Below are 26,956 nucleotides of genomic sequence, written 5' to 3'. Positions count from 1 at the left end.
CTTACCTCTGTACCCCCTGTCCACAGCTCTCCTCTTCTCTCCCAGTCCACAGCTCCCCTCTTCTCCCATAGTCCACAGCTCCCCTCTTCTCCCACAGTCCACAGCTCCCCTCTTCTCCCACAGTCCACAGCTCCCCTCTTCTTCCACAGTCCACAGCTCCCCACTTCTCTCACAGTCCACAGCTCCCCTCTTCTCCCACAGTCCACAGCTCCCCTCTAATCCCACAGTTCCCCTCTTCTCCCACATTCCACAGCTCCCCTCTTCTCCCACAGTCCACGGCTCCCCTCTTCTCCCACAGTCCACGGCTCCCCTCTTCTCTCACAGTCCACGGCTCCCCTCTTCTCTCACAGTCCACGGCTCCCCTCTTCTCTCACAGTCCATGGCTCCCCTCTTCTCTCACAGTCCACGGCTCCCCTCTTCTCTCACAGTCCACGGCCCCCCTCTTCTCCCACAGTCCACAGCCCCCCTCTTCTCCCACAGTCCACGGCTCCCCTCTTCTCACAGTCCACGGCTCCCCTCTTCTCACAGTCCACGGCTCCCCTCTTCTCACAGTCCACGGCTCCCCTCTTCTCACAGTCCACGGCTCCCCTCTTCTCACAGTCCACGGCTCCCCTCTTCTCACAGTCCACGGCTCCCCTCTTCTCCCACAGTCCACGGCTCCCCTCTTCTCCCACAGTCCACGGCTCCCCTCTTCTCCCAGTCCACGGCTCCCCTCTTCTCCCAGTCCACAGCTCCCCTCTTCTCCCAGTCCACAGCTCCCCTCTTCTCTCACAGTCCACAGCTCCCCCATCCAGAGCTTACACCCATAGCTGTGGATGGTGGACAGCTTACACAACCTGCCCCTCCCTACACAGCTCTCAACTTGCCCCCATTTTCCTTCACAGCTCTTACCTGTTTTGGCAAAGCCCTCACCTCCCCAGCTGCCCATGTCCAACTTCTGTCATGTAAGCAGCTCTCTCTCTCTGCATGCTATGCCTGACCCAAACTCACTCACATCAATCTGCCTGTAGTGGCCATTCTCCCTGCCGGATCTAAGATGGTCAAAATCGTTAAGGACTGCTCTGTCACCCCTGGGGAGAAGCTGGCCTGCTTCGTCCATGCAGCTCAAGATGCACCCATGGCTCATCGCAACAGCCTGCTGTTCCTGACTGGAAAAGGGACGACCTGGCCTGGTCTGAGCCTTCTGTCCCCAACCCCCCCCCCCCCCCCCAGAAGATCCTTTAGATGTGGATCAGACTGAGACAGCCCAGAATGATCCGGGGGAGCAACCGCAGGAGCCGACACTCTCTCAGATCATGGCGTTCCTAAAATCCTGCCAGGCTTCCCTTACTACCCAGATGGACACTCTGGGTGTATTTTTGGCTCCCGAAGGACAACGTGCATAAGCTGCGCCACGGAGTTTCTAACGAGTCTGCACGGTGGAGGATTATCTATACCAGGGATATGCAATTAGCGGGCCTCCAGCTGTTGCAAAACTACAAGTCCCATCATGCCTCTGGGTGTCATGCTTGTGGCTGTCAGTCTTGCTATGCCTCATGGGACTTGTAGTTCTGCAACAGCTGGAGGTCCACTAATTGCATATCCCTGATCTATACCCTCTATCTGTGTCAGAGTTCAGGTGGAACAAAAGATGCATGTAGCTAAATAAGGAGACCGGGAAGACCGACTATGTCAGAATATGCTACATTTCCTGGGGTTCCCGGAGGGCTCAGAGGGCAATTCCTTGCGGAGTGGGTGAAGACAGCCTTGGGGACATTCCTCTGAGAGCCTCCCTTCCAGGGGGTCCCCCATGGCCACTGTTGGCAAAAATGTATTTTTGTGATTGGGATGCAGCATTGTGGAAAGCTTGTGATTTGTCAGATTTGATCTACAATGTCATCACAATCTTTTGGATTTCTCAGCTGCAACACAGAAAGAGCTGCATTTCAAGGGGTAAAAAAGCACTTGAGAGATGAACGTCTCCCTTATAGCAAGTTATACCCCACAAGGCTTTGTTTGTTAAATAAAGGTAAAGCTCAGTTTTTTGTAACCCCAGTGGAAGTGGATCGATGGCTTGGCTCTTGGGCAAATTGTGAGAGACGTTTTTTTCCTGCTTTACAGCCTTGTGGCCTATGAAGGGTGTCATCCTACATCCAGATCCTTCTTACTTTTCCCTCGTGGGATGCTCTCCTACAAACTGTTACACTACAGAAACTACTCCATCACATTGCAACCATGGCTAAAAACTCCCATACCGTAGCTCAGGGAGTGGAGAACTATGCAGTAATCTTGTATTGAACTGTTGTTTTTATCCTTTGGACGGGAGAATATTCTCCCCGTTTTTGTTAATCTTGTTTAGGGCTTAAGCTCATATTTAGTTGGGGATTAGGAGCTGGGTGGGTAGGGATTGTTCTATTGTGTGTCAAATGTATATGCATTTGAAGGGTTATTTTTTTTTGTTATGCTTTTTTTTTTTTCATGCTGGTGTTGCGTATAAAACTTGAGGTATGTAGGTACAAGACTGCACTTCTAGAGAGTGGCATGCATGAACCACTTGCCACCCTTGATTTCAGGGTTCCGCCTATCTATTTTTTCATGTTGTGTATGTACCCCCATTAAGATGGCATTACAAACTCTAAAGGGTCTTAACTTAAAAATAAAGAGAGTGTTTAATTATATACAGAAATATAAACCCCATCTCGTTTTTTTTCCAGGAGATGCTTCTTATTGGGTCTAAGGTGATGGCCCCTAAACGGGCATTTGTGGCACATACACTGCACTTAACTTATTCCAACTATGCCCGGGGGGGGTCACTATATTGCTTGCTAAAACTTTATGCTGCTCCATTACTACCATTGTAACTTTTCCCTGCTCTTTTTAAAACTAAAATGTTTTTTTTGCCTAGAACAAACTTTTAAGACGCCACAGAACTTCTAATTTACTCATTGGTTATCTCTTGCAACTCCCTCCTCATTGGCTTACCTTTGCATATGCTATCCCCCCTTCATTCCATCATGAATGCTGCTGCCACTCTCATCCACCTTACCAGCCACTCATTGTCTTCTACCCCTCTCTGCCGATCCCTCCGTTGGCTTCCGCTTACCCAGTGAATAAAATTCAAAATACTAACAGCTTACAAAGCCATCCACAACCCTGCCCCCAGCTACTGTACATCTCTAACCTTGTCTCAAAATACCAGTCTCTTCAGGCCACCCACGATGTCCTCCAATGTTTGCATCCTGAACTTCTCCAGAGCTGCTCTCATCCTCTGGAACTCCTTACCCCAATCTGTCAGGTTATCTCCTACTCTATCCACCTTTAAGCAATCCCTAAAAACACATCTCTTTAGAAAAGCCTATTATGCTTTCAACTGATAAAACTGTCTTTTTACTTTTGCCATCAGCTCATCTCCCACAGTTATTACCTTTTGTGTCACTTGACCCCCCAGCCCCACCCATACACACTATACTATTTTTGTTGTCTGATTTCCTTTAGATTTACCAAAACCATGTAGTGCAAGGGCCTGCCTGATTGCATACAAATTGAAACTCTTAAGGTTTGACCTAATAATAATATATGGTTTTGGTAAATCTGAATGACAAAATCTACAGAAAATTGTATCGTGTATATCCAGCTTAAAGCTGAATTTCAATTTGTATGCAATCAGGCAGGCCCTTGCACTACATGGTTTTGGTAAATCTAAAGGAAATTGTTTAGTGCTGGATACACACTATACAAATTGCTTTAGATTTTTTCCTTTAGATTTTTTTCCTTTTAGATTTACCAAAACCATATACCGTATATACTTGAGTATAAGTCGAGATTTTCAGCCCTTTTTTTGGGCTGAAAGTGCCCCCCTCGACTTATACTCGAGTCACCGCCTTCTGCCTACATGATCAGCGCGTGGTAATATAGTTCGGAGGCTATTCCAGCTTTCAAAATCCGTGCCTCCTGCTCGTCTGTGATAGGCTGAACACTCCATTTCCCAGCAGTCAGTGTACAGCCTATCACGGACATTCTCTCATCCTCGTCTGTGGTATGAGAATGAGAGAATGTCCATGATAGGCTGACTGCTGAGTGTTCTGCCTATCACAGACGAGGAGGCGGCGCGGCTTTTGAACAGTGGAATGGCCGCCGAACCGATTATCACACGCTGATCGCCACAGGGAGGATGGAGATCGCCACAGGGAGGTTGCACAGGACACAGGTAGGCTGCACAGGGTCACAGGACACATACACATGTACAGGACACAGGTACACATACACATGTACAGGACACATGTACAGGACACATGCACAGGACACATGCACAGGACACATGCACAGGACACATGCACAGGACACATACACATGTATAGGACACAGGACACATACACATGTACAGGACACATGCTCAGGATACAGGTAGGCTGCACAGGACACATGCACAGGACACAGGGAGGTATGCAGCTGCAGATGGGCATTGTTGACCCTCTTTTTCCACTTACAGTAGCTGCTGCATTTCTCACCCTCGTCTTATACTTGGTTCAATAAGTTTTTCCCAGTTTTTTTGTGGTAAATTAGGGGCCTCGACTTATACTCGGGTCAACTTATACTCGAGTATATACGGTAATATGAGGTTAAAACTTAACAGTTTAAATTTGTGTGCTATCAGGCAGGCTCTTGCACTATATGGTTTTGGTAAATGTAAGAAAAATCTAATAACAAAAGTTGTATAGTGTGTATCCAGCTTTAGATTGTAAGCTCTAACGAGCCAGCCCCTCTGATACCTTTTATTTATTGACTTGCATTGTAATTACACTGTCTGCCTTTATTTTATAAAGTTCTGCACAAACTGGTTACGCTATATTAACCACTTGACCACTGGGCCCTTAAACCCCCTTCCTAACCAGACCAATTTTCAGCTTTCGGTGCTCTCACACTTTGGCAATTACTAATTGTCATGTAACACTGTATCCATTTGAAATATTTGTCCTTTTTTTCACACAAATAGAGCTTTCTTTTGGTGGTATTTAATCACCGCTGGGTTTTTTATTTTTTACGTTCTAAATCAAAAAAAGACTGAAAATTCGGTAAAAAAAAAAATTATTTCTTTCTGTTAAAATGTATTGGCAGAGTATTGGCAGAGTATGGGCACTGAGCAGCGCTCTGGGCACTACAGATCCTGCCCACAGCGCTGCTTAGTGCCCAAAACGATCTCTCCCTCTCTCCTTTCACACTGTACCGATCGGTACAGAGAGGGGAGGGAGGAACCGGTGTCATGACATGATGCTGGTTCGTTTACAAGTGATCGCTCCGTCATTTGACGGAGCGATCACGTGGTAAACTGCCGCTATCGGCGGCCATTTACCGTGATGCGCAGGGTCCCTCGGACCCGGTGGTCACGGATGTTCCCAGGTGCGCGCCCCAGGGGGCACGCGGGAGCGTGATTCTGTGAGGACGTCCATGGACGCCCACCCAGAATAAGCCGACCGCACTTTAGCCGCCTTTCGGCTATGGCCCGGTCGGCATGTGGTCATTCCGGTATTATAATAACAATAAAATTTTTTTATATATATTTTTTTTATATTTACCAAGTTCATTTTGGGTTTGGAGAAATCATTTAAAACGTTTTTGTGCATTTGTGCCCTCTTTGATGGAATTCTTAAGTGGTTGCATATTCACAAGGGAAATAATTCAGTATTTAACTATGAATAAAAGTCTTCTGATGTACAGCAGGTTCATGGAATTTGTGAGAATTCAAATACCGCATTTGTTAATTAACAGAACTTATATATTGGTGTTTGTTCTTTTTACAGCTTGAATTTACAATGCAAGAGGCTGTGAAATGCCTTCATGCCCTTGAAGAATATTGCCCTTCCAAAGATGATTACAGTAAATTGTGTCTTCTGCTAACTCTCCCAAGGCTTACAAACCACACAGAGTTCAAGGACTGGAATCCAAGCACGGCGCGGGTGCACTGTTTTGAGGAGGCTTGTGCTATGGTAGCAGAGTTTATCCCTGCTGATCGTAAACTAAGTGAGGCTGGATTCAAAGCCAGTAATAATCGCTTGTTTCAGCTCATCATGAAGGGCTTGCTCTATGAATGTTGTGTGGAGTTCTGCCAGAGCAAGGCCACTGGTGAAGAGATTACAGAGAGTGAGGTTCTACTTGGAATAGACCTCCTCTGTGGTAATGGATGCGATGATCTGGACTTAAGTCTTTTATCTTGGCTTCAGAACTTGCCCCCTAGTGTGTTTTCTTGTGCCTTTGAACAGAAGACCTTGAGTATCCATGTTGACAAGCTTATGAAGCCCAGCAAAGCTGGGTATGCTGACCTTCTTACTCCACTCATCAGCAAGCTTTCCCCTTATCCCTCTTCACCAATGAGACGCCCACAATCTGCTGATGCCTATATGTCTCGCTCTTTGAACCCAGCCTTAGATGGACTGACATGTGGACTGAGCAGTCATGATAAAAGATCAGGTGAGCCTACAAGCAAAACCTCTCCAATGTCTCACTCATTTGCCAACTTTCATTATCCTGGAGTACAAAACCTCAGCCGCAGCTTAATGTTGGAGAGCTCAGACTGTCACAGTATCTACGAAGAATCGTCTGAAAGGTATACAACAACTCTTTGGGTGTGTTTATAGGGCAAAAAAACATAAGTTGAAGAGTTTAATATTTTTATTGAAAGCTATTTCTAGAGATCTGCAGTTTAGTTTTTTTCATCATCAACCTGTCCCATGGCAGTTCCCATATTCACTGTATTTTGTTTTTAAAATTATGAATCCCCAAAAATGGTAAAGTGATCTTTGGGTGCAAGGAACACTGACATCTGGTTAATTGTTTTAAAAGCTAAGTTCATCTTTTCAGGCAGAATTTCACTTTTCACAACATATAGAAGCCTTTTCTAATGTCTTTTCTGCCCATGCCATCCCACTGTTCTTATCTCTCACTTACCTTAGTCCATGGCAGCTTTGAATTTGCACCATTCTGTTAAAAATATTAACAAATGCAGTCTGAGTCCATCACTTCCTGTAGCATCATATGACCATCCAGGAAACTTCATATCCCATCATGCACTGCCTTACTACATCACAGAATAGGGGGTGTTTACCTCTCTGTACCACACCTCCCTCATTAACCACTTTACCCCCTTCATGACCAGGCCATTTTTTTGCGATATGGCACTGCGTGGCTTTGACAACTGTGCGGTTGTGCGATGCTGTACCCAAACAAAATTTATGTCCTTTTTTTTTTCCCCACAAAGCTTTCTCTTGGTGGAATTTGATCACCTCTGCGGTTTCCAGTTTTTGCGCTATAAACAAAAAAGACCGACAATTTTGAGAAAAATGATATTTTTTACTTTCTGCTATAAAACACATCCCGTAAAAAAATGTAAGAAACTTAATTTCTTCATACATGTAGGCCAAAATGTATTCTGCTACATATTTTTGGTAAAAAAAAATCCCAGTGAGCGTATATTGATTGGTTTGCGCAAAAGTTATAGCGTCCAACAACTATAGGATATATTTATGGAATTTTAATTTTATTACTAGTAATGGCGGTGATTGACGGGACTGCGATATTGTGGCAGGCAAATTGGACACCTGACACTTTTTTGGGAACCAGTGACACCAATACAGTGATTAGTGCTAAAAATATGCACTGTCACTGTTCTAATGACACTGGCATTTGGTTTACATCAGGGGCAATCAAGGGGTTAAATGTGTGGCCAACATGTGTTAATGTGTACTGTGTGTGCTGTTTTTACTAAGAGATGTGCTGTTTTTCTCTTCCTGTTTTGCAGGAAGAAAAAACAGCACATTGCTGCTGTCAGATGAGAGCCCTGTGTTTGTTTACCTACACAGGGCTCTCTTCAGGTATGTCCGGAGCCGATCGCTGGATGCCAGCGACCGTTCAGCGGCCGGAACCTGCTGATTGGTTTGTGCTGCATCGAATCGCAGCACAGCCAGGGCGACGCGGGCATGCGATTCACATACTAGGCATGTGATCCAGAGCAGGAGAGGTGCTTTGCGGTCGTATATATACAGTATACAGTTGGCAAGTGGTTAATATACCATCTCTTTTTTAATTTCCACCCACTGTCCTACTTCTTCCTTTAAGGTGACCATACGCTGTACAGTCTCCTTTAGATCGACCAACTATGTAGTGCAAGGGCCTGCCTGATTTGATACAAATTGAATAGATTGTTCAGGTGGGTCCTCCTCCATAGAACTCCAAAGGAAATTGTACAAAGGGAGTGGATGGAGACACTCAGCTGTCCTTGTTCTTGTGTAAGCACACCATTTTTCACTTTCAGGCCCCATTCACATCTAGTGTAACGGAAGCGCAATTTTTGTGGTATGTTCTCTCCATGATGCGCGTAGCGCAGCTCATTGATTCTAGTGGGCCTCCATATGCGCGACAAATGCAGCAAAGTAGTTCACGGGTCGTTTGGGTGTGTTGCGGTTTGCATGCTTTTACCGTGTTTGCTTCAGCATTTGGGGTTTCATTAAATAATGGCACAGAAAGCTAGACTAGTTCATTTTAGGTGTATAACGATGGTCATACGCTATACAATCTCTATACAATCTCCTTTAGATTTGCCCCAATTATGTAATAGGAGAGCACACCTATCTATCCAATCAGACAGGCCCTTGCACTGCATAGTTGATTGTAGATCTAAAGGAGATTCTACAATCAGACTGTATTGTGTATGGTGAGATTTACAGACTTCCAGGAACACACTTCTCCTGTTTTCAATACTACAGCTCTGCTCCACATAGGCAGTTATGTGATCGCTCAGCTCCTGCACTCCCTGCCAAATGAACAATCTATGCAAGAAGAAGGTAAGGCACAAAACATTCAATCAGAAGAAGACACTGGCAGTGTATTCAGTGAGGATGGTGGTCATTGATCATCTCTGCAATGGAAATTGCAGAGGTGGGCAGGGGCAATCTGGAAGGGAAGGGCAGTTACAGGGTGAGTTTTAACAAGGTAGCTGCTGAGCTACTTCTTTAGTCTAAGGCTCAGTTCATATATATATGCGAATTGGATGTGTTTTGAACTGCATCAAATTCGCATGACACATTAACTGGCTTTCTATGGAGCTGGTTCACATATGTCTGGGTCAGCCGCAGTCCATTTTTAAAGAGTCCTGTACATTTTTCAGTCTGGTTCAGGTGTGTTTTCAAGTAAAAATTTAAATCTGGTGAACAAAACCGCACCAAACTCCTTTTAAAAATCGGACTTAACGGTTTTCATGCTCCAAGGAAGTATATCAGGAAGTAATGGAGGAGTTTTCTATTAAAGAGACTGCAGGCTGAATTAAAGCCTGCCCTAGAATGTAGAAAAAGCTTTTTCTTTTCTGCAACAGAGGTACATTAAAGCGGTTGTAAACTGCTGCACTTTTTTTTTCTTTTTTCTTTTCTTTTCTGCAAGTCAAAGGCATAATGTGATAGTTGCATCGCATATTAGCACATTATGTGAAACTTGCCTCAAAACGAAGCATTCCAGCGATGCAATGTCATCGCTGGAGATGCGTCCATCTTCACCTGGTCCTCCTTCCTGGTTCATGGACTCCGGCTCTGTCGGCAGTCCGAGCTGCAAAAACGTCACTCCTGCGCATGCAGGTGGGAGCCGCCGGTCACGGCACAGTGCTCTGAAGAAACGGCACGGGCTGTCAATCTTCAGAACACATGCGCCAGGGATTTTACTGGCTGCATATACAGTAAAGATCTCCTAAACAGTGCATGTTTAGGAGATATTTACACGACCTATAAGTAAGCCTTATTATAGGCTTGCCTATAGGTAAAACTTAAAGATGGGAGTTTACTTCCTCTTTAATGGTATATTGGTACATAGGAAAGCTGGAATTTAGAAAAAAGGTGAACTTAGCCTTGAACTTATTTGTTTTGAGCCACAAAATTGCGTTAACCTTTTGATTTGCTGTCCTTTGTAAGTGAATTACAGAGCGCACCAAATTTTGTTTACCCTACTTGTTAAACTTACTGGAGTTCTGAACTCAACTGTCTTTAATTTGTTTTAAAGCCCACCTTTTTTGATAGTTCTGGGAAAGGTAAGGTTAGGTTTTTACTGCTGTCTACAGTGCCTTGCAATAGTATTCACCCCCCTTGGCATTTTTCGTGTTTTGTTGCCTCACAACCTGGAATTAACATGGATTGTTTGAGGATTTGCTTCATTTAATTTACAGAACATGCCCACAACTTTGAAGATGTGTGGGGTTTTTTTTTTTTTTTTGTTTTTTTTTTTCTTTTATTGTGAAGCAAATAGGACAGAATAACAGAAAAATTCAATGTGCATAACTATTCAACCCCCTAAAGTCAATACTTTTTAGAGCCACCTTTTGCGGCTATCACAGCTCCAAGTCGCTTTGGATAAGTCTCTATGAGCTTGCCACATCTTACCACTGGTATTTTTGCCTATTCCTCCTTGCAAAACTGCTCCAGCTCCTTCAAGTTGGATAGTTTGTACTTGTGAACAGCAATCTTTAAGTCTGACCACAGATTTTCTATTGGATTGGGGTCTGGGCTTTAACTAGGCCATTTCAACACATTTACATGTTTCCCATTAAACCACTCAAGTGTTGCTTTAGCAGTGTGTTTGGGGTCATTGTCCTGCTGGAAGGTGAACCTCCGTCCTAGCTTCAAATCACACACAGAGTGGTACAGTTTTTGCTCAAGCATATCCCTGTATTTAGCACCATCCATCTTTCCCTCATATCCGACCAGTTTCCCAAGCCCGACTGCTGAAAAACATCCCCACAGCATGATGCTGCCACCGCCATGTTTCACTGTGGGGATGGTGTTCTTTTTTTTTTTATTTTTTTATTTTTTATTTTCAATACAAACAAGCATACATACCCGGAAAGGTAACATGCCTTACCGGAGTCGGCCTCACCGGGCCTAAATCAAAACTAACATATTTCAATCTAATTCCCACCCTTCCCTCCCCCCAACCACCATCCCGACCAGTCGTCATAGAATTTACAGTTATGTGTTGTTATATAACAGTGTGCATCGTATAGTTGACATACCCTTACGTTCTATCCCTTGGATATCCAATGTTCATACTCTTATGGCAGAGAGAACATAAGAATGTTTATCAACAGGAACTTCATCTATTTAACAGTTTGTCAGAATATAAGTTTCACAACTCTATTAACCACCTAAGCAGACATTGATCCTCCTGGTTAGCCCACTGTATTTATAGAATCTAGCCAGGCCTGCCTTACCTTAGTGAATTTCTTTTCACAGCCTCTAGATCTGTAGGTTGCTCTATATAAGGGAATGACTGAATTAACCATTTTTTTCCAGTATGACAGGGTGGGGGCAGCTGTTTTTTTCCAGTTTAATAATATAGCTTTTCTACCATAGAATAACCCAATATTTAATAAAGTACGGTGAGCTCGAGATGGAACAACCTCCTCCACCAACCCAATTAAGCAGACTTTAGGTGTCATTGGAACTGGGATGCTGAGTACCTCTGCCAGACATTCTGTAATACTTGACCAGAATATTTGAATCTGTGTGCAACTCCAGAAGATATGCTCTGTGTCAGCTGGGGTGTGAGAGTATCTCCAACATTGGCTACTAGCTGTTGGGTATATGCGTGACAACCTGGCTGGCGTAAAATATACGCGGTGAAGAAACTTAAAACGAATTAAGCGGTCCCTTGCTGAGACTAGATATTTAAAGGGATGGTCCCACGTATCGTCCCAGTCCTCCCCCTGAATGTCTGTAATCTCTCTCTCTCACCATTCTCTACGTTTGGTGATCCCCAAGGGTGTTTTTTTGAAGAGAGATTTGTACACTGATGACAGAGGCTTGACCAAGTCTTCTTCCGTTAAAAGGTTTTCTAGTGCTGATGGCATATATTCAATTCTTTGGCCATTAAACTGCTCCTGAAAAGCATGGCGTAACTGCAGATAGCGAAAGAAAAAGGAATTAGGAAGAATGTCTGGCCTTCATCTGATCGAATGTACAAAGCTCCCCCTCTCTAGTAATGTCATTCAACACCTTAATACCCTTGCATGCCCACATCACGGGGTCTGGAAGGGAGAAGATATGTGGGAGTTTCGGGTTCACCCATAATGGGGCCGAAGGAGTAACTCCTATATACCTAGGAGACATCAAGGTGGTAGTAATTTCCTATGCCTTAATCGTTGCTTTCATCGAGTCTGTCAGGGGCAAACAAGATTTCGGACCCCTGTACAGGGCCATCTTTAAACTTTCGTATGACCCCAGATGTGCTGCCTCTACAACTGTAGCGGAATTACCATCATCCGCTGTCAGCCATCTTCTGACGAATACCATCTGTCCAGCCAGATAATATTTCTGCCAGTCAGGTAGTGCTAGTCCCCCCTGACCCCATGGCTCCTGTAATATTTTGATGCTTATGCGCGACGATTGTGGTGACCATATGAAGGACCCTATTATGCTGTTTAGTGATTTCAAAAAAACTTTCGAAATACACAATGGGGAGTGACGTAGGAAATACAAAATTACCGAGAGGAATTTCATTTTAATGAGGCTAACCCTTCCCAGCATGGAGAGGGGAAGATTCCTCCATGCTGTCGTCTTTTGCTTAAGTCCATTTACTAATGGCAGGAGATTTAGTGACATACAGTCCTGAATATTGGCTGTTATTTTAACCCCAAGATAAGTTATTGAGGAGATCCATTGAAGTGGTAATGTGTCATCTAGTAGTTTCTTAGCTTCCGTGCCTAATGGTAAAATTAATGACTTGCTCCAGTTCGCCCGCAGACCCGAAAAGGTGGCAAATTTGTCCAAAATCGATAAAGCAGCCGAGAGACGGCCTGGATCCTTGAGAAACAAGAGCAAGTCATCAGCATATAATGCAATGCATTCTTGTATGGTCCTCACCTGAATTGCTCCCACATCCTCAGATTGCCTAAGTGCCCTGGCCATAGGTTCCATCATCAAGGCGAAAAGAAAAGGGGAAAGCGGACAACCCTGTCTGGTGCCTCTTCCTATTGGGAAAAAATCAGAGACCATGGTACCAAGCCTAACCGCCGTCCTCGGTGCACCATAAAGCAGTGTGACCCAACGACGGAAACCAGGACCAAACCCCATGGCCTCCAATACTTTGTGCATGTATTGCCAGTCCACAGAATCGAAGGCTTTTTCAATGTCAATAGAGACAATGATTTTAGCCGGAAACTCTGCATTATCTATCTGTAAATGTGTGAACAATCTCCTTAAGTTCGTATCCGTTGACATTCCGGGCATAAAGCCTGTCTGGTCAATATCCACCAGGGTTGAAATAACCCTGGCCAATCTTGTAGCCAGCACTTTAGCTAGAATCTTAAGGTCCATGTTAAGCAATGCTATAGGGCGATATGAGGAGCGTACCTGAGGATCCTTGCCAGACTTCAGGAGAAGCACCATATATGCTTCCATCATTGAGGCCGGCAAGGCGCCATGTTTCCAGCAGTGTGCGTACAGTAATTTTAGTCTGTGGGCCAGTTGTGACATATAAAGCTTATAAAAATCGTCGGGAAAGCCATCTGGACCCGGAGCTTTTCTGGGGGGGAAAGGCAAGTATGGCTGTCTCAATTTCTAACACAGAGATACTTTCGTCTAGATGAGCAACATCTGTGTCTGTCAGTTTCGGCATTGAAAGACTCTGTAGTAGCTCTTCCAACTCTGCCAAATCATAGGACGGGATAGGTGAGTATAGGGCTTTGTAGAAGTTTACAAATTCATCTAGAATTCCCACTGGATCTGATACTGTACTATTTTTAATTACCGGGATATTAACAGGTATCCTTTGGTCAGCTGCCAGGTTGGCTAACGGCTTGCCATTTTTATCTCCCTCAGCGAAAATATTTTCTGCCCTCTGCCTAGCCTCCGTATGAGCTAGGTCTGTGAATTGTAGTTCCACAGACCTTCTACAACCCAGTAAGGATGCTTAATTAGCCTACAAGGGAGAGTCTGCCTGAATTTGTGCACACTCCCGCTGTTTGGCCAAAAGGATTTCACATTCCTCATTATGTTCCTTCCTGGCTGCTTTGATTGCTGATATGAATTCACCCCTCGACACCGCTTTAAAAGTATCCCAGATACCAGTACTTTAAAAGTATCCCAGATATCCCAGTAGGTCAGCCGTATCCACATTTGTCGCCCAGAATGTATCCATTGCAGCTTGAATCTGGGTATTTAACCTGTTCTTCTTGCAACCAACCCGGGGCCAATCTCCAACCCCCTTTCCGTCCCCCGGAGGGGAAGGTCAGGGTAACCAGCAACGGGTTATGGTCAGAGGTCCCATCGGCCAGCTACTCCGACTCATAGAGATTATTTAAGATTAAAGCATTCCCAAACGCTAAATCTATTCTGGATGAAGATTTGTGTGTGGTAGACAGGTGTGAATATGACACGACTTCCGGGTTCTTCCACCTCCATATTTCAGTTAAACCCGCTACAGGTGCCCAGGATCACAGATCACCGAAGCTGGCCTATTTGCATTAGACGAATCCAATGTGGGATCCATGATGGCATTAAAGTCACCCATGAGTAACATGGGTAAATGCATGTGTGGTGCCAGAGTCACCAATAGAACATATAACAATTTTACCTGAAAAGGTGGGGGTAAGTAAACATTCACCAATAATATTTTTTGACACGCCACTTCTAATACTAGTGCCACATATCGTCCTCCCGGATCAGTGATCACCTGATGAATTGTACATGCAATTGCCTTACTAATCAATACAGAGGTTCCTCTAGCATACGTGGAGTAGGAGGAGTGAAATGGCCTCTGTATCCAGGGTTTGCGCAAAGAGAGAATATGATTTCCTTCCAGGTGGGTTTCCTGGAGGAGAACGATATGTGGCTTCACCTGTCTAAGATATTGGAATACTACAGCCCTCTTAAATTTATTGTTCAATCCTCAATCCTCATATCTATCATACGGATCGTCCCTAGTGATATTAGAATAACCGTTAAGTAGAATATACCTGAGAACGTGAACACTTATGCCCCGTACACACGATCAGATTTTCCGACGGAAAATGTGTGATAGGACCTTGTTGTCGGAAATTCCGACCGTGTGTAGGCTCCATCACACATTTTCCATTGGATTTTCCGACACACAAAGTTTGAGAGCAGGCTATAAAATTTTCCGACAACAAAATCCATTGTCGGAAATTCCGATCGTGTGTACACAAATCCGACGGACAAAGTGCCACGCATGCTCAGAATAAATAAAGAGATGAAAGCTAATGGCCACTGCCCCGTTTATAGTCCCGACGTACGTGTTGTACGTCACCGCGTTTAGAACGATCGGATTTTCCGACAACTTTGTGTGACCGTATGTATGCAAGACAAGTTTGAGCCAACATCCGTCGGAAAAAATCCTAGGATTTTGTTGTCGGAATGTCCGAACAAAGTCCGACCGTGTGTACGGGGCATAAAGGTACACTAGATGCACAATATTCATAGTATTTATGACTTTGGTCAATACCCCCCCCCCTGCTGTTATACCAGAAACTGAAAAACTAACAACAAAAAGAAACAAACTAAAAAATGTCCAGTATGCAGCTTTGGCCCTGTAACAAAAAAACACAAAAGAGTTCAACCAAAAGTGTTGACAGTTTGGCATAAAAAAGATGAGAAAAAAAAAAAATTTGGCTTGTGTCTTCCACTTGAGACTCCTTACTTCGTCCATACGTATATGAGAACAGCCGATTAATCTTGTCACCATTTGTTGCTCTACAGTGACAGTGGCATGTAATTATAATGCTGGGTTTACTACTCAATAAGGGTCTCCCTTTTTTAACTGTAGGTAGTTCTTGCATAAAGTATAATACCTTGTGTACTAGAGACAACCCATCCCATCAAGAAGCGGACTTCTGCGACTCAGAGCAGCAACAGATCTGTATAGAGCTTTGCTCAGCAGTGAGCGAAAAAAACTATCCGGCATTATAATAATAAATCAGAAAAATGACGTAAAAACACAAATCCGGGAACCAGGGGGCAAAACAGAAAAAAGCAAAAGGACAGGGGTGCCCCTTCCCCAGCAAGCAGTAGTGATTTCACAGGTTTTAATCTAGCCAGTCGCTAGCATCTTGTGGGGTTTCAAAGAATTTTACAGTACCTTTTTATGTTGCACATGTAGACGACTGAGGTAAAGCATGCTGTATTTCAGCTCCCTCTCTCTTAGCCTCCTTTTCACATCAGTAAAGGAACGGCGTCTTCTCTGCATTTCTGCCGAGAAGTCCGAGAACAACATGATGCGGGCGTTTTAAAATGTTAACTCTTTGTGCTTCCTAGTCTCTACTAGTAACATATCCCGGTCCCTGTAATTAAGGAACCGGACCAGGAATGGTCGTGGTGGGGCGCCTGAGGGCATAGCTCCCGTGGGGACTCTGTGTGCTCTTTCAGCGACATATGTGGGAGGGAGATCACCGAGAGACAACAGCGACTTAAAAAACTGCTCTGCAAATGTGGTTGTGTTGGTTCCCTCTGCTCCCTCTAGCAACCCTACCACCCGCACATTATTTCTTCACTGGCGGTCCTCAGCATCATCCGCTCTGCGTTGCAATGCGCCTACCATCTCCTTCAATTCCACTAGTTGTGAGCCGTGCATATGAGAGGCGTCCACCTCTGAGATGCGATCCTCTGCAGTGGTCAATCTGCTTCTAATCTTGTCTAGATCATGGCGGATGAGGTTGCACTCTGATGCCAGGAGATCTATGCGCCCCATAAGCTCCAATTTTGATGCCGCTATGGCTTCTAAGATCGGTCCTGTTATGGCTTCCGTATTCCACCTCAATCTCCTGTGATAGGGGAGAAGTGCCCTCCGATCCCTGTGTTGAGGCTGCACCTTGCTGTGCCATCTTTACCTTCGTTGTGTTGGTGCGCAGTGTTGTAGTATTCTGGACGGAGGAGGAGTGGGCGGGGCTAGTCGTCATTGCTTCCCTGTGAGCGGAGATTTCTGTGATCCCTCGGTGGCTGTAAATGTGGATTCTTTTGCTTCTTCTCTGCCGAAGATGGCATATTACACTGCCCAGTTGTTTCCTCTGACTTAGTAGCACTGCCAGTGGTAGCCGAAGCCAATCAATCGGCCGTTAACAGGATAAACTGCCGGAGGATATCAGGAGCTCTGGAAAACCACGTCCTGACGTGATCACATCTGGCCACGCCACGCCCCCCCCCCCGGGACGGTGTTCTTTGGGTGATATGATGTGTTGGGTTTGCGCCAGACATAGCGTTTTCTTTTATGGCCAAAAAGTTCAATTTTAGTCTCATCAGACCAGAGCACCTTCCTCCATACATTTTGGGAGTCTCCCACATGCCTTTTCGCAAACTCAAAACATGCCATTTTGTTTTTTTGCTGAAAGTAATGGCTTTCTTCTGGCCACTCTGCCATAAAGCCCAACTCTATGGAGCGTACTGATTATTGTTGTCCTATGTCCTATGTACAGTCTCTGCTGTGGAACTCTGCATCTCCTCCAGGGTTACCTTAGGTCTCTGTGCTGCCTCTGAATAATGCCCTCCTTAACTGGTTTGTGAGTTTTGATGTGTGGCCGTCTCTTAGCAGGTTTGCTGTTGTGCCATGTTCTTTCTATTTGGTTATGATAGATTTGATGGTGCTCCTAGGGATCATCAAAGATATGGATATTTTTTATAACCTAACCCTAACTTTTACTTCTCAACATTGTCCCTTACTTGTTTGGAGAGTTCCTTGGTTTTCATGGCAGTGTTTGGTTAGTGGTGGCTCTTGCTTAGGTGTTGCAGCCTCTGGGGCCTTTCAAAAAGGTGTGTATATGTAATGACAGATCATGTGAAATGTAGATTGCACACAGGAGGTGAACATCATTTCACTAATTATGTGACTTCTGAAGGTAATTGGTTGCACCAGAGCTTTTTATGGGCTTCATAACAAAGGGGATGAATACATACACACATGCCAATTATTATTATCAGTTTTTTTTTTCTGAAAAATAGTTTTATGTATATATTTTTCTAATTTTACTTCACCAACTTAGACTATTGTGTTCTGATCCATCACATATCATTCTGATTAAAAAAACAGAACTAAAGGCTGTAATGTAACAAAATAGGTAAAAAGCCAAAGGGGGGTGAATACTTTTGCAAGGCACTGTATGTCCACTATTGGCAACTGTTAAAGCGGAGTTCCTGTAGCTGCTGACTTTTACTATACGGACAAGCAGCTCACAATGTCTGCACACCAACCGATCTTTGGAATGACTGTCAGGTGCAGCCGCCGCCATTCCAGGTAAGGGAACCCGGCCGTGCTAAGGGTAAGGGCCCGGCCTCCCTACTGTGCTGCGCTTTCTGATTGGGAAGGAGGAGGGGGCTGATCTTCTGGGAGATCAGGCCACAGTCCGGTCTCCTGGAAGTGGGGAATCTGTCAAAAACAGGTCTCAGTTCCACTTTTGTTTGGAACTCGGCTTTAACTCCTCCTGTCCTGGTGACTACACAAGGGGATCACTCCGGTTGAGACAGACAGCAATATAACTGACAGAAGTTCTAAGTCCCAAGTTTACAAAAAACTAAAGCACTCTATTTGAATCTGAACAATCAAAGAAGTATAGGAGACACCAGTATGTATTCATTTTAGTTTTTGCTGTCAAGCAAGCCTGTCCTTATGCCTAGTATATGCAAATAACAGATTTACTTTAAACTGCCATCTGCAACATTATACGGTTTTACTAATACAGATGTATTAAAAGTATTACACAGAATACATATAGTTATAAAGTGCTGCGCTAAATTTATCTAAACATATATATCCATATTTGAAAATGTGTATCAATATAAATGAAAAATACAATAGTGGTAACAATATTTTACTCTCTACATGTATACAGTGGTTATAGAAAAGAATCGCCCCCCTTTTAAAATAATCATATTTTGTTGCTTTGCAAATTTGATGGTGACCGTTTGTGGACTGCAGTCTTCAAGTCATTTCATAGATTTTCAATGGGGTTTACGTCTGGGCTTTGACTGGGCCATGCAGGACATTCACCTTTTTCTCCTTCAACCACTGTGTGGTCATTTTTTCTGTGCGTTTTGGGTCATTGTCATGTTGGAAGGTAAACCTTCTTCCCATTGACAGCTTTCTGGCAGAGGGCAGCAGATTTTTCTCAAGAATTTGACAGTATTTTTTCCCCATCCATTTTTCCTTCTATCCTGACAAGTGCTCCAGTCCCTGCTGCAGAGATACACCCCCATAACAGGATATTACCAACTCTTTGTCATAAATTCCTACAACTGCTTCAGAGTTTCTGTAGGCCTTTTGGTAATCTCTCTAATCAGTTTCCTCCTAGCTCTTTCATCCAGTTTGAAGTGACATCCTAATCCAGGGAGGGTCTGTGTTGTACCAAATACCGTCGACTTCTTAATAATAATCTTCACTGTGCTTCTAGGCATTAATAAAGCCTTTAACATTTTTTTTTGTATCCATCTCCTGACTTGTGCCTGTCCACAACTTTATCCCGGAGATCCCGGTGACAGTGCCTTGCCACCCATAGTTGTTTGCTTCATTTGCCCTGCCAAGGACTGAAATGCTCCAGGAAAGCTATTTTCATGCTGAGCTAATCAAAATGACCACAGCTGATCACAGCTGAAAGTGAAATATTTTTGTGCACCATTGAGAAGGTGATTAGCTACACCTGATTTGAGTTTACAAGTAATTTTTAGGAGGGGGTGATCCTTTTTTCAATTTAGTAATTCTGTTTTTGACTTTTTTGTTTTTTTCTGACATGTTGGTGTTATAGCTTTCACTTGGAGGTTATAAGTTGCACTGAGTAAATGCAGCTGGATAAAACAAAAACAGTCTTCATTTCAGGCTGCAAAGCAACAAAATGTGATTATTTTAAAGGGTGTGACTTTTTTTTCTATACCCACTGTATGTATGTATGTATACACCAAAAAGTCTATTCAAAAGTCTGCTCTTCAAGTGAGGGGGGGTTCCACCATCACTACAATGTCATAAATGTGGTATGCAATTTATATATCCTAATTTGCTATCTTGATCAATTATTCAACAATGTGATCACTCTTCAGTGGATCCCACCACCAACCACTCTCCACGCTCACCTTAACCCTCAGACCTAATAGGGGTCATTGCACCCTTTCCCCTTTAAGGGGTCTCATTAGCCACTCAGATATTCAGTTACTTCCTCAGATGTCTCCTCCAATGTGGTCACTGGTATGGAATCACCCAAGGAATCTCTTCACCATCCAGAACCACTCAAAAGGAATAAAAAAATACACACCGTGTTTTACCTCTTAAAAAAAAAAAAAAAAAAAAAAAAAAAATGTATTTAATAAAATTTTAAAATGCACTCACAATATTGGTGTATTAATCAGCAGTAGTGCACCACTTTAAAAACAAGTTGAGGTATATACAGGTACATGTCTCCTTTAAGGGTAAGGCTACAGCATCGCAATTGGCTTGTATACAGCCAGCTCCTTCCTGGTGGCATGATGACATCACTAAGCTTCGCTCTGACGAATTTTGTCACTTCTGGTGACTAATACCAAAAGACATTGGAATCCCAGGAAATATTCCATGGGAAAAATACTGTTTCTCCAGTCTCGTCTGGAACAACATCTTGGCATTGAGTACCACCACGGGTCAAAATGCTAACATGGATAGATTTTCTTAAAGAGTTAATTGTGTAATGTTCCACTGTTGATGCTGATACTAGGTTATGGAGCTAACTTAAAATGTTCAGTTAGGCAAACCAAATGATCTTTTATGTACTGTTATAATACAGGCAATTTAGACAGGTCTTTACTGCAAAATAACTATAATTGTGTGCCATCTATATTTGACTCCAACCTTTATTCCCCACATGCCTCAACAGATTTCCTCGTATTTATTTATTTATCAGTTGGGGCCTGTCTTTATTAGGGACAAAAGGAAAAAAGTTGTACATCCCTGTAAAAAGAAATGAAAAGGCAAGTAACTGCTAAGGGTGTTTTTTCTGTTTTTGTTTTTTGTTTTTTGTTTTTTTTTTAGGAGTGACACCCCACAAGAAAATGAGATTCCGAATAGCAGTGAGACTTTGTGCCAAAACCCAAGTTCTGAAAAAGACCAGGAGAGCGCTGCTGTCCTTGAGGAACCAAAGAAGCCAGACAGGAATGAGGTATTTTCCTTCTCTAGTTTTTCATAGTTCTAGACATGGGATGGTGAATTGAATATACAATCGTATTTTACTTCAATGTTACCAGTAAAATTCTCAACTTTCCCACCGTGATTCTTCCCCCATGTGTTATACTTGATTGTCCACTCTCAGGTAAGCTTCCCTTACACTTTTATACCTTGCTTTTTTTTTTTTTTTGCATTCTCCCCTCATCCTGAGCCTGTAGTCTGTGCCGAGGTCCTAAAGTCAGAATAACTGGATCTGAGTATAGCATGTTTATCATTCGAGTGACACCTTTTAGCCCTGAGATTAAATGTATTTTTGTGAGACTACAGGACTTGTCTGGTCACAATTTACAGAAAACAAGCCAGACCGATTGTTCAGTTGTTTCTTTTGTGATATGTGTTTTAGCTTCGGGATTCCACAGACCAGTTTGAAGAATATTACCGGCAGAAACTACGTTACCAGCAGCACCTGGAGCAGAAGGAGCAACAAAGACAGCTGTACCAGCAAATGCTTTTTGAAGGGGGAGTGAACCAGACAGAGGAGGCAGAGCATCCACAGAATCTCACAGAGCAATTTCTTAATCGGTAATTTAAATGATAAAGTTGCTCCAAAACACACTTGTTGCTGTGTTTGGGCATATATTTATTATAAGATAAAAACTTAGAGAAAAGATTTCAATCTGCTAGAATTTTGATGAAGTTTGCCAGTTTCTGGATTATTATTATACTGAAATACAGAATTTAAATTGGGTGCAGTCACCATGTTTTGGCAGGGAAAGAGCTGTGTTTGCGCTATGTGCAATTTTCAGCTATGCTATTGGTGGTATAACTGCAAGGCTTTGATTGGAATGCATGAATGTAAAATGTCAGTACAGCTTTTTATGTCTTTGCTGTACAACACCATAATCATGTCAGACAGGTTTGTTTTAAAACATGCAAAGATAGAAATGTATACATAGCGTGGCATTTAATGTTTATGAGAGCACTCTTTTTAGAACATTTGTGTGCTTTTAGAACATTTGTGTGTGCCCTAATTAATTTTATTTATTTATTTATTTTTTGTATTCCTTTTAAGATCAATCAAGAAGTTAGGGGAGTTGAATGTGGGGATGGAGCCTCTGACTGAGGACATTCAACCAAAGAATAAGCAGCACAACGGCCCCAAAGAAGGCAGTTCTTCAGCCACCAATGGACACACACCTCCAGTATCGACTTCATTGCTTAGAAATCCACAGCCTGATGGACAGAGCATCAGTACCAGTACTCCTCACAAGCGAGATGCCTCTAACCACATCCCATTCCCAGAGGAGTCACCCGTGTATGGAAGTGCTGGGTCAGTGAAATGAGTCTGTTTCCAGATTTGAAATTGTGTAAACAACTGTAGAAAGTAAATCTTGTCATTTTAAAAGACTATTACTAACTTAAAAAATTCTGGATAAATGCACAGTAAAATCAAGTACTTTAAATGCTGACCATAGTATATTTTTCCTAAAAGAAAAATGGGTTTACTTTTGGAAGAGTCAGTTTCCTAGCACAGCCCTCTTCTTCCTTGCATGTCATAGCCTTTTTCTCTTCTGCAAGTGTCCAATTACTCTCTGTGGTTGCCCAGTTCTTCCATTCACCTCCCTTACATGGTCTGTTTTGTAGCTGCCAGGTAAGGCGTGAAGAAGAATACTATAGTGCAATTTGAGTGACACCTCTGAGTTTGCTAGGGCTCATATGAATTCCTAGAGTTTTGGTGTTTATACTGGGATGATGCCTGCAGCTACAGTATCAGTTTTTGGCCAAAAATTCTCTTCATTGTAAAAACGACCCTAGCAGCAAAATGTTACATATGGCGAAAGGGGGTCCCGCCACATTCCAGTGCCTTTCCAGGCTCTCTCGCCGACCCAGGGAGCCTGGAAATGAAGCGGGCGATTCCACCGGCTTACCATAGAGATGCCCAAGGACCTAACGTTCCCTGAACATCTCTATGGTAAACAAACTGGAAGTGACTAGAATTTTGTCACTTTTGGTTTTGCACAGATGTAAACAAGCCGTTACTGCCTTGTGAAAAGCACCTGATCAAACTGATCTTGATGAGATGCCTTTAAGGGCAGAGGACAGATCTGGTGATGTCTCAGTAAAGTGCACCTGTCACTGCCCATGCTATCACAAGAGATGTTTTCCATCACTTGTGATAGCAATAAAAGTGATAAAAAAATGTAGACAGTGTAAAAAAGAAAAACATTTACCAAAATAAATAATAATAGAAAACAAAATGTAAAGCCCTCCTCCCCCCATGCTTGCGCGCAAAGGCAAATGCATACGTAAATCCCACACACATGTAAACGGTGTTTGCACCACATATATGAGGTATCGCTGCAGACATTAGAGTGAGAGCAATAATTCTAGCACTATAACTCCTGTGTAACTGTTAACCTGTAAAGGCTTTTAAATCGTCGCCTATAGAAATTTTTAGGTGCTGTAGTTTTACGGGTGTACGCAATCTTAAAGCATGACATGTTCAGTATCTGTTTACTCAGCATAACTTCAGTTTTTATATTTTACCAAAAATGGGTATTGTGTTTGCATTAAAATTCATTAAAATGTACAGTATTTTTTCCACAAAATTTGCGTTTGAAAAATCGCTGCGCAAATACCGTGTGACCAAAAAAAAGTTCAACACCCATCACCACACACATTACGTAATTATTGTACAATCTCCTTTAGATATACCAACAACCTATGTACTGCAAGATAGTTTAAGCCAGTCCTCATATTGCATAGTGTTTGGTACATTGTAAAGTTGACTGTATGGTCAGATTGTAATGTGTATGGCAGGGGTAGGCAACCTCGGCCCTCCAACTGTTTTGAAACTACAAGTCTCATGAGACATTGCAAGACCCTGACAATCGCAGGCATGACTTCTAGAGGAAGCGGCATGATGGGATTTGTAGTTTCACCACAGCTGGAGGGCCGAGGTTGCCTACCCCTGGTGTATGGTGACCCTAAAACTCCTCTGTTTTCACGTTAGCCTGATGGTTAAAGTTTGGCTTATACTGAGCTAGAACAGTGTGGGCCATTGTATATTGTTCCAAGATATAGAAACATTTAGGGCACGTGTATAAACCTTGAATATTCTGCAGTGAGATCTTTTTTTCCACAGGTCTCGGGAAAATAAAATTTAAACTGCAGTTTTTTTTTTTTTGTTTTGTTTTGTTTTTTTTTTTCTTTCTCGTACATCACGGGACACAGAGCCTCAGTAATTACTGATGGGTTATATAGGGTATCACTAGGTGATTGGACACTGGCACACCCTAAACAGGAAGTTCAACCCCCTATATAATCCCTCCCCTTACAGGGATACCTCAGTTTTTTCGCCAGTGTCTTAGGTGTTGGTCACGTGTAAAGATGTGCTGTGCTGAGCTCCAAAAGGAATATCCTATATCCTATAATGGGGCAAGCCATGCAAACCGGATCCATCTCAAGGTGTCCTTTTTAGGCCGAATTGGATGGTACCCGGGCCTTGTGTCCGAAGAAACGAGGTCTTACCTGTAACGCTTCTCTTTTTAGAGAGCTGGACCCCGCATTTCAGAATTTTGGTTTTCTAAGCCTTATTCTTGCCAGAGTGCTTTACAGGCCCAGAACTGTGGATCCTCCTTTTCTAGGGGGCCCCTATCTCTGAAGGTTTTCCAAACGGAGCCCACCGTGAGAGGTGAAGATTGGGTCTGTATAACAGAACCCTGCAGCTGGATAAGGTAAGGGAGATTCCTCAGAATTTTTTAATTCTAGTAGGTTTCTCCTTTAGGTAAATGTATGCTATACCTATTGTCGCCACCGGGGGCTGCCAAGAGAACATACCTTCACATGCTTGATTTGTCTGTCTCAGTGTTCACGCTGCACAGCTCCTCCAGCCGAGCTCCAGGTAGGATGGGATGGGGGGCTCTTCCTCAGGGATATTCCCCCCAAGATTAGGGGGGCCGCGGTGGTCTGAAATGCGGTAGTATACCGCGCTGCCACCGCCACCGCGCCATTACTATTGGCAGATCCCATCATCTGCCGGCCTCTCTCATTCCTCCTCCACCCCAGCCTCCCCTCCATGCTTGTACCAGAGGGTCGGCTTGCACGGGAAAGCGCACGTTTTTGAAAAAACGAGGAGGGGGGGAGGGGTGGTCAGAGGAGGGGGGGTGCGGAGCGTTAGCGCGACGTCCGGCGTGCCTAGACGCCCACATCGCCGGCTGCACAGGCTATAAAAAGCACACTTTTCAGATGCACTCAGCCTATGGAGGGACACAGAGCTGACGGTTGCATGTAAGGTGGGACACAGGCATTCTCCCAGGCAGCATTTACTTAGAAACATTTGAATGGGCATTGGTAGCAGCGACAGTTGCTGTACTACATCGCTCAGCAGTCAGTGTTTTATTTGTGTGATACCTCCACCTTGTTGCTTTGCACTATGGGTAGAAGAGGTACTAATACCCCAAAAACCAGAGGCTCTAGGGGATCTCCCTCAGGCTCTGAGGACCCTCCTTCTGCAGCGCCTTCCCCCCCTGAAGGACCTGGGATGGCCGGCCAGGGAGAGCCGTCGGGGTCAGGGGCTGCATCTGCTTCTGGCACTTCAGCCCCTGTATATATTACGCAGGAGGTGTTTTCCTCAACCATTAATGGACTAGAGGAAAGATTAATGGCCTTAATCGCATCTTCACTCAGTGGGAGAAAACGCAATAGGTCTTCCTCTGTTACCCAGGACCCTCAGGCAGAGGAACTCTAGGGGAAAAAGGAGAAGAATCCCTTTCAGAGGATCGGGATGGGACTGATGATTCCTCCTCTGAGGAATCAAGTGGGGAAGGGCCCTCTTCAGCTTCTCAGGATGAGAAGGTGTTAGTACAGATCCTTTTTTTTTTTTAATTGGAAAAAAACAACTTTATTTAAATGAAAGTCATTTTACAATGCAGTTACTTATGTGAAATAATAAACAGTACGTATTAACAGACATTTTGTGTGAGATTCTTCATACATGTTAAGGTTAAGGTTAAGGTACAAGGTTATGGTGGTGTATACATCCGGTATATAAGAGACATCATGTCATTCTACTATCAATATATTCTTAATTAGGAGTTACATGGTTTAGACCTCCATTAGGACATTCATCTTCTGCTTTTATCTAAGTATAACTGTCTGCGAGGCATTGGGGAGTTTAAAGCACATGTTTCTCCATCCTCTAACCATCTATCCCACACCTTGGAGTACTTATGTGCACATTTTCTATGGGCATGGACTAACTTTTTAAATGGCAGTGCATCATTAACATCCCTCTTCCATTGGCGTATGGAGGGAGGCTGAGCCTGCATCCACACCTTGGCTATTTACTTACGTGCCATAAACAGAGTCTCATTTAGAAATGTAGCTTGGTATTTGTCCATTTCTATATCTGGCAGAAGTCCCAAAAGACATAATTTGGGGTCCAAAACCACTGGGGATCCCATACTGTCATGTAGGAATTGGACAATCTGCATCCAATATGTCTGAATATTTGGGCAGCTCCATATGAGATGGAAGAACGTACCTGGTGCTGCGTGACACAGATGGCATGATGGGTCATATGTAGGGAAAAATTTTGCCTTTTTGAGGGGAGTCAAGTAGGCTTTGTGTATAATGTATATTTGTGTCAGTCTGTCTGATAGCTTAGGGGATGTCAATCTGGTCCCTTCCATTATTTCATCCCAGTCTTCCTCCTCTATGAGCCATGTCTTTTTCCCATTCCATTTTTGCCTTTTGTGCAATAGCATTCGATATACGGTTTCTAGTCTTAATGTAGAGAGTTGGAATAAGTTTAGAGGGTTCC

The 26,956-nt window shown here is 43.5% G+C and overlaps 1 protein-coding gene across 1 annotated transcript in view; it reads left to right on the top strand.

The window, feature by feature from the left end:
- The window catches only part of WDR47 (WD repeat domain 47), a 271,732-nt gene that overhangs the window by 166,541 nt on the left and 78,235 nt on the right, over positions 1-26,956 (top strand). The window contains exons 5-8 of the mRNA XM_073592940.1: positions 5,778-6,580; positions 21,001-21,127; positions 21,536-21,714; positions 22,205-22,462. Of these exons, the coding sequence (XP_073449041.1) occupies positions 5,778-6,580; positions 21,001-21,127; positions 21,536-21,714; positions 22,205-22,462 (1,367 nt within the window). The remainder of the gene's footprint in view (positions 1-5,777; positions 6,581-21,000; positions 21,128-21,535; positions 21,715-22,204; positions 22,463-26,956) is intronic.

Source organism: Aquarana catesbeiana, linkage group LG07 (genome assembly GCF_042186555.1).
Source record: "Aquarana catesbeiana isolate 2022-GZ linkage group LG07, ASM4218655v1, whole genome shotgun sequence".
In the NCBI taxonomy this organism is placed as follows: domain Eukaryota; kingdom Metazoa; phylum Chordata; class Amphibia; order Anura; family Ranidae; genus Aquarana; species Aquarana catesbeiana.
This window is presented reverse-complemented; position numbering and strand designations above follow the sequence as displayed.